This window comes from Suncus etruscus, chromosome 8 (genome assembly GCF_024139225.1).
Source record: "Suncus etruscus isolate mSunEtr1 chromosome 8, mSunEtr1.pri.cur, whole genome shotgun sequence".
In the NCBI taxonomy this organism is placed as follows: Eukaryota; Metazoa; Chordata; class Mammalia; order Eulipotyphla; family Soricidae; genus Suncus; species Suncus etruscus.
In genome coordinates, this window is record NC_064855.1 from 5,346,105 (window position 1) to 5,354,383 (window position 8,279).

Sequence of the window (8,279 nt, forward strand, 5' to 3'; positions counted from 1 at the left end):
ATATGACTGCTTCGGTCAGTCTGAATGTGGAGACTCTTTCATTTCCCACTGAGGACTGTAGCTATAGGTCAACCAATATAGGTCAACCAATCCTGGCTTCAGGTCCCAGGAATGTCACTCTGGCAGGAACTTCCTGCTCAGCCATTGGGAAAGTGCCTGAGAGATGACCAAGGTCAGTTTTAATGTTTGCATCCTTTTTCATAGGCCCAGAAGCTGTGATTCCTACGCAAGATGCACAAACACCTGCAAATGTCTTGCCAGGTAATGGGATTTTCCATTTTGTTTGAACTAATCCCCCTCCAGTAATAGGATAATTGTTCAGGGTATCAAATCTCAGATCTGGATGGATTTCTGAGCTTGGCTAAGGTTGTTCCTTCCTGAGACTCTGATGACAGAAAAGAAACGCTCTTCTCACTTTAATGACCTCATTGGTATTTACAGGGCTTGAACCTGTGTCTCAAATCCTAAATCCCCACAAGGGGCAAAGCCTTCACAGACTCTGCTGTGTGTGTGTGTGTGTGTGTGTGTGTGTGTGTGTGTGTGTGTGTGTGTCTGCATGCAGGGCCATCAGTGTCCCCTGCCCCTTCCACTTCTCCTGTAGTGTCCTCTTTCTTAGCCAGTAGCCAAACTCTTCCCATTACTCAAATCAGAAACCAGAAATGATCCTCAATGGTACTATCTCACCTCCAAAATTCAATCTTTCAGAGAAACACACAGCATCTTTCTATGCTCCATCCATGGAAGTGCTTCAAAGTCCCTGCTCACATCCCTGTGAGTCTGAAGCCATGGATCCACCGTATTTTCCTTGTAATTCTGTGTACATTCCTGGTTCACCTTCATCTCTTCCTCTTGCTCTGGATTTTACGTTTTCTGAAAAGTCAAACATGGCTGATTTAGTCCCAAATGGCACCTGCAACAAACAGTGGTTTCTCTCATGTGCATGCAAAAAAATGTGACTCAAAAGACCCTTTCCAGAAGCCTTTTATCACTAGGGCACTTATTCACAGCCATTAGAAAAATTCTAAGCACATGCCAACGTTGCACAGCCTGTTCTGTGGGTATGTGCTCTATGTCATAAGCACTCCAAACAAGGTCATGAGCACTCTATCAAGGCCCTTGCTCTGACTAAGCTTGTGTAAATATGTGACTGATGGTTGAATGGGTACTCAGGAATCTCTGGCATGAAATTTAGGCTAGTCAAAAATTTAGTCATGAAAATGACAACTCATTTATGCCTATTAGTTGGAATGTAAAGAATATGCCAGAAAGATAGTACAGTAGGCAGGGTCTGGCTCTGTCACCCAGAATTCTGCCAGGAGTGATTCCTGAGCACAGCGATCATGTCTGGAGTACAGCCAACTGTACCAAAAGACAAACAAACAACAACAACAAAAGGATGAAATAATGTTGTTTTTTAAAAATAAGGGCCAATCGTGTTTAAGTGCACGAAGGATAGAAATTTCTAGTCCATTGAGATTTTGAAGTAAGCAGCTGTTCTCTGTGTGTAACTCACATCTCAGCCACACTTCCATTCTTGAATGAAAAATGCCTCCCATGCAGTTGGAATATTTCCTCCAACCGTTCTTTTTCTCTATTGTTTCCGTAACTCTCTTATGAAGAAACTGAACATTTCTTCCCCAACATTTCTGCACCTTCCCTTCTCATTATCTCTGCTCTCCTCACAGCTCACTACAAGCCACTCTGCTTCCTCAACTGATTAATACTCACCTTCAAATTCTTCTTCAAGAATGAATTTAATTTTTACTTTTGAATATTCTATTTTTTCTGGCAAAAATACCTCTCAATTAAAATTTCAATTTAAAAGGACTACCTTCATTTCTTCAACCAGTGCTTAATGCTCATCTTGTTGGGTACTCTATCCCTTGGAAACCAACATTACCTTCTCACCCCTAGCCATCTCACTTGAACCACTGTAAAGAATTCTCCTCCTATGTGTGCAGTGGGTGTTGAGTTGCTGGGAGCCCCCCGGCGAGGGCCCTGGACTATAGCATTTATTATACTCTTTCACATATGACTTACTTCCTCATCACTCCTCCCGGGCTTGCATTGTAGCAAGATCTTAAGAACCAAGCAAAGGTTTGCTGTTGAACCTTCTCTGCTCTGTCTCTGTTTATCTCTGTCCTCAATTTCTCCCTCTCTTCTCCTTCCTCCTTCTCTCTCTCCCTCTCTCTTTCTCTCACACACACTACTAACTCCTATGTCTATTAAACAAGTGCATCCTTCCAAAATGTAGCAATCCAGTCATTCACACCTACCTCCATTAAATTTTATCCTTAGCTTTAAATCACTTGGAATTACTGTGAATAGTAACTGTCTTATCTCACCTACTGATTGCCAAACATAAGTCTCACATCACTCATGGTCTTGAACCCTGATCTTTAGAGTAAAGACATCTGCAATAATTTAGACCCTACAGTCCCATGGCCCACGAATAGCCTCTCCCCTGTTTACACTGAGTTGCATCAGCAGTGCATATGCCTCACTTAGGGCTGCTCTTGGGAATGATTACTCCTTCCTCCTCAAGTTCACACAGAGCTAATGTATAAGGGGTACCAGGAGGGATCCTAAGGCCACTCTTCTTGTTTCTTCTCTCTGGCAGCTTCTCTCATGGTACAAGCAAAAGAGACCACCAGCTGTGAGCCAGGAGGAATCCTCAAGCTTTGTCCTCTTGACCAAGTCCAAAGGATACAGCAGGAGAAGGCATCCGAGGTGCTGTCCTCAGTTTACAAGGAGCAGGGTGAAAGGCACATGGGAATTTTTTCTCTTTGTTTTTTTTTTGGGGGGGGGCACACCTAGCTGTGTTCAGGGGTTACTTGTGACTCTGCTCTCAAAGATCACTCCTGGTAGACTTGGGAGACCATATGGGATACGGGGGATTGGACCCGGGTTTGTCCCTGGTCAGCAGCATGCAAGGCAAATGCTCCTACCACTGTGCTACTCTGACCCCGTATGGGATCTTTTCACAGAGCCACAGTGCATCCTTGAGAGACTGAGGAAAACACTCTGATTCTTTCCTTCTGCAATGGATGTTTCTTCCCTCAGCATTCCTGAGTTACATAAAAAAATCCAAGGAACTGGATCAAAATGGGTTTCATCTAATTACTTAGGGAATAAGTATAATTATGATAAAATATTTGATTATTGCACTAAGCTGGACTCTTTCCTAAGCATAATGTAATGAAAATAGGTCTTCAAAGGAAACCATGCTAAAAGTTAGAAAAATGAAGACCTGGGTTGGCAAATAGTTTGGACAAAACAGTAAGTGGAGGAGTTAAATTCCAGTCATTTTGGATTTAGAGACTGATCATCTCATAATTTCACCTTTCAAAAATAGATATGGTAAGTGCTCTGTGACCATCTGGATTTGAATAAACTCAACTATCAGTCTAAGGGCAAGCCTTGTTTTCCTTCTCTGCTTTTAGCTTCAGTTTGGGGACTCAGTTTCTTGACCAGACTGAGAGAGTAGCAGGTGTTAGGTTCCGGAGATGAACACTGAAGTGCAGACTTAATCTTTCTATCTCCATGTTCCACAGATATATCCAATCAAGAAAAAGTCAAGCCAGCGTACACGACTTGCCCTCATTATCTGTAATATAGAGTTTGAGAATCTCTCTAAGAGGACAGGAGCTGAAATTGATACGAAAAACATGACAACGCTACTACAAGATCTGGGATACAGTGTGGAAGTGAGAGGAGATCTCACCGCTCCGGTAAATCAGTGTAGAAATGTATTCACATACTTCATGTTTCTAAGACATGTCAGGAAAAAATAGCCCCAGAAATGAAATAACACAGATAGTCAACAACCTATGTTTACCTCTTGCAGATGATTATTACCTTAATCCATTCTAACAGAGAGCCTTGTAGCAAAACTGTAACAGGACTGCTTATTGAGATATCAACCCCATCACACCCCACTGTTTCTACTCTATGTCCCTGAAAAACACCTCATAAGTTCTTCGTTCACTGTTCTCTGAATCCAAACATCATTTTTCTTTTCTTTTTTAAGTTCTACTTGTTTTCGTGGTCAGCCAGTGTATGTTGAATAGATTCCCCAGAGGTGCCATGAATGTGACTGAATCACAGTCCAACATGGCGTGCTGGTCTCTTCCAGGACATGGCCATGGAGCTGAAGTCATTTGCTGCCAGGCCAGAACATGCATCTGCTGACAGTACTTTTGTGGTGCTCATGTCTCATGGGATTCGAGAGGGCATCTGTGGAAAGAAATTCTCTAAGGATGTCAATGATCTACTAAGCATTGACCAAATCTTTAAAAGTTTGAACACTCAAAATTGTCCGAATTTGAAGGACAAGCCAAAGGTGATCATCATCCAGGCCTGCCGGGGTGGTGAGTACTCTTTTCTATTAGAAGACAAGCCACTCTGGTACTCACCTTAGCAACCATATGGGCTGGGCTGCATCTAATTTCTTTGTATTTGTTCCTCAGTGTTGAGAGGCATCTACAGTCAGTAAAATAAAAATAATCATAATAAAATAAAAATGTAAAATGTGGTAGACTCTTTGAACTATAAGACTAATGTCATGTCATGTTTCAATTTACATTTCTGATGCCTAGGTATCTTTAGGACTCATGCCAGAGTTGGGAGAGACAGGAGTTATTGAAAAGATAGTTCCTGAGATTTGGGAAAAAAGTTAGTGGAGAGATGAATATAAATAAAAAGATGTTCCGATGATTACAAATAATCAAAATTAAATCTTGTTTTCCCAGTCAGAGAAGGAATGACGTGGGTAAAAGATTCAGCAGAAGATTTTGAAAGAAGCTCTTCACTGAATTTAGAAGATTTAGAGGATGACTCCGTTAGCAAAGCACATATAGAGAAAGATTTCATTGGTTTCTGCTCCTCTACACCAGGTAACAGCTGTCTGTGTTGGACATTTCTGTGAGAATAACTGTCTAGAAACTTCCATCTGCCCTAAAACTTTTGGGGAGCTCCAACTTTCCTTCCGGTTAAACTCAGGTATCAGCAACAACAGAAAACAAAGGTATATAAATATATATATATATATGCATGCATATATAATTTAATTAGCAATTAGTAAAATCCTTCATAGTGTAAAATATTTTTCTGAAATGATAAGGGATAAATAGAAGAGTTATCTACTGGAATAAATTCCAAACCGATGGATGCATATAGAAAAGACTCAGTGTTAAAATCATTTATTACATATCTATTTTTATAACATTTATAAAATTCTTATTTTATTTTTATAAAATTTATAAAATTCTCATTTTTTCTTTTACATCACTTCTAGGCTTATATTTTTTAATCTTTGATGACAATTTTTACTTTTACTTTGTACAGTTTATATTTTTAAAATAGTTTTGATTTGGACCAGAGAGATAGCATGGAGGCAGGGCATCTGCCTTGCATGCAGAAGGACAGTGGTTTGAATCCCAGCATCCCATATGACCCCCCAAGCCTGCCAGGAGCGATTTCTGAGCATAGAGCCGGGAGGAACCCCTGAGTGCTCCTGGGTGTGACCCAAAAACCAAAAAAATAAAGTTTTTATTTGTATATTTTCTGATGCTATGCCATACCCACCAATATGCAAGACTAACCTGTGGTACTGGGGTTTGAACCCAAGGTGGGCCATAAGCAAGGCAATCCCATTAAACACTGCACTCTCTCTCTAGCCCAGAATTTAATAAAATTAAATAAATTATATTTTCTTTCTTTCTTTTTTTTTGTTTTTTTTTGTTTGTTTGTTTTTTGTGTCACACCACCAGTGCTCAGTGGTTACTCCTGGCTCTATGCTCAAAAATTGACCCTGGCAGCCTCGAGGGACCATATGGGATGCCGGGATTTGAACCACCATCCTTCCGCATGGAAAGCAAATGCCTTACTTCTGTGCTATCTCTCCAGCCCCAATAAATTATTTATTAAGCAAAACATTTGAAAAGTTATGAATACACACACTCTGTATTGACTGGGTGCTATATAGTCTATATTCTTCCTGACACTGGTAAAGCATCCTCAAATATACCTTATGGTTGAAATGATTAATTAAACCTTCTATAGACAAGACCATTTTCTTTCAGGGTTTTAAAATGAACATAAATCAGAGTCAATAGACTGCACCCTTGGGGTCCACACTCTGGTTATTTCTTGTTTTTGTTTTGATTTGTTTTTATTTATGATTTTGGGGTATCACCTAACAGAATTCAGGTGTTACTACAGGCTATATGCTCAGGAATCACCCCCAAGATACTCTGGGCACTGTGTGGTGTCAGAATTGAAGTCATGACATTTTCCTATACATGGATGTACATGGAATCTATGATGCTGAGTGACATAAGTCAGAGGGAGAGAGATAGACACAGAATAGCCTCACTCATTTATGGGTCTTTAAAAAACTTAAAAACATTATTGTAATAAGGCCAGAGATAATAGAGTTAAGGGCCAGATGGACCAGCTCACAATATGAAGCTCATCTCAAAGAGTGGTGAATGCTGTTAAGGAAATAACTACACTAACAACTATCATGACGGTGTTAATGAATGAGAGAAGTAGAATGCCTGTCTCGAATACAGGCTGGGGTAGGGGAAGAGAGATGGGGGCATTGGTGGTGGGAAGGTTGCGCTGGTGAAGGGGAGGTTTATGACTGAAAACCAACTACAATCATGCTTGTATTTATGGTGCTTAAATAAAAAAATTTATAGAAAAAAAAAAAGAACACAGAAGTGATTCGGATAAAAAGAAAAAAAAAGTATATTTTTCCATGATAAATGCCTCCCTGAGTAAAGAAAATGGAGCCCAGGCCTTCTGCATGCTTAGCCTGGGTCCATCCCACTGCACTAAACTGTCTCGTGCCCTCAGGTTATTTCTTCCCCAAGCCCCCGTGGAATCTCTCTGCCTATCAGATTTATTTCATGAACTCAGAGAAACGCTTGCACCTGAACATCTGCACCTTATGGCCCACTAGAGGGTTGGTTATTGGTAGAAATACCATTGGCTTGTGTGGTACAGAATGCAAGAGAATAAGCAGCATGCACCCACTGGGGTGAAACATAAGCACCCCTATCTCTGTGCTAATCAGGAACCCTGGCCTGAGCTTTAAAATATCTCTTTATTTCCAGACAATGTTTCCTGGAGAGACCCCACGAAGGGTTCCCTTTTCATTATAGCACTCATCAAGAATTTAAAAGAATATGCCTGGTCCTGCGACCTAGAGGAACTTTTCCGAAAGGTAGGAATCAGGATATCCAAGTTGCCTGAGATCTACTTTCCTAGGCATTGGCCTATTCAAACTAGAACTCTAAGAGCAGTTTCAGAGAATTTCCCCAGAAAGACCCCCAATTTTCTTCTTTCCACACCACCAGTATCAGGGCTTACTCTTGAGCTGGCTGACCTGAGCAGAATCTTCTCATCTGATACAAAACTCTCAATAAACAGGTTTTCTGTGTTTGGCAAATATACGTAATAGGTAAATAGGTGGACCATGCTTCACCTGTTCCCAGTTATCAGATTCTTGAGCAGAACCTTAAAGTGTGTGTGTTAATTCCCTTTTTTCACTGCACACATTGCTATTATTCTGACAGCAGAAGTAGATTCTTATGTGGTCAGTGATGCTGTGATGGTCATTACTCTCATTTTCCTGGTAGAGACATGATCTGCCTTCAGCTAGAGAGACTCAGGCCAAACAAGCTTCCCTTTTTCCTTTTAGGTCCGGTCCAGTTTTGAGCATATAGTTAGCAGGGCCCAAATGCCCACCACCGAGAGAGTGACATTCACTAAAGCCTTCTACCTCTTCCCAGGATACTGAATAAGTAAGTGGTGCCTCTCATATGTTTGTGTTTGTGGTGGTGGTGGTGGTGGTGGGGCGGATGTGAGAGCAAGCGCAGGTGCTGAAACAGTTCTGGGGGAAAGTATGGGGGTTCAGGGTCATAGCAGGTTGCTGCCTCTCCTGAGCCTATCTTTCTCCCTGACTCTTTTTCGTTTTGTTTTTCCGCCACACCCAGTGACATTCAGGCTACGTGACTCCTGGCTATGCGCTCAGAAATCGCTCCTGGCTTGGGGGACCATATGGGTCGCTGGGGGATCAAACCTCGGTCCCTCCTAGGCTAGCGCACACAAGGCAGATGCCTTACCTCTAGCGCCATGACTCCAGCCTCTCTCCCTGACTCTTGTTCGTCCAGGAATGATGGTTCTTTCTCCTGGTCTTGAAAAAAAGAAAAGACTATCTGTCTGGCTATGGGGTTTTCCCCTGCCCTGGGTCAGCTCTTCCCTTCTGAGTG

The 8,279-nt window shown here is 41.5% G+C and overlaps 1 protein-coding gene across 1 annotated transcript; it reads left to right on the forward strand.

The window, feature by feature from the left end:
- Positions 1–239: 239 nt before the first annotated feature.
- LOC126016066 (caspase-1-like) lies at positions 240–7,807 on the forward strand. The gene is made up of 6 exons (XM_049778590.1): positions 240–261; positions 2,621–2,730; positions 3,555–3,731; positions 4,136–4,370; positions 7,122–7,231; positions 7,709–7,807. Exons 2-6 carry the CDS (start codon positions 2,629–2,631, stop codon positions 7,805–7,807), a joined length of 723 nt encoding a protein of 240 aa, XP_049634547.1. The 5' UTR covers positions 240–261; positions 2,621–2,628.
- Positions 7,808–8,279: the final 472 nt, after the last annotated feature.

What these genes read in the sequence shown, in the direction of transcription:
- LOC126016066 (XM_049778590.1), top strand. Translation starts at nt 2,629, where the DNA reads ATGGTACAAGCAAAAGAGACCACCAGCTGTGAGCCAGGAGGAATCCTC. An exon ending in CATCCAGGCCTGCCGGGGTG is followed by an intron (nt 4,371 to 7,121) that starts GTGAGTACTCTT and finishes CTTTATTTCCAG; the next exon opens with ACAATGTTTCCTGGAGAGAC. An exon ending in TAGAGGAACTTTTCCGAAAG is followed by an intron (nt 7,232 to 7,708) that starts GTAGGAATCAGG and finishes TTTTCCTTTTAG; the next exon opens with GTCCGGTCCAGTTTTGAGCA.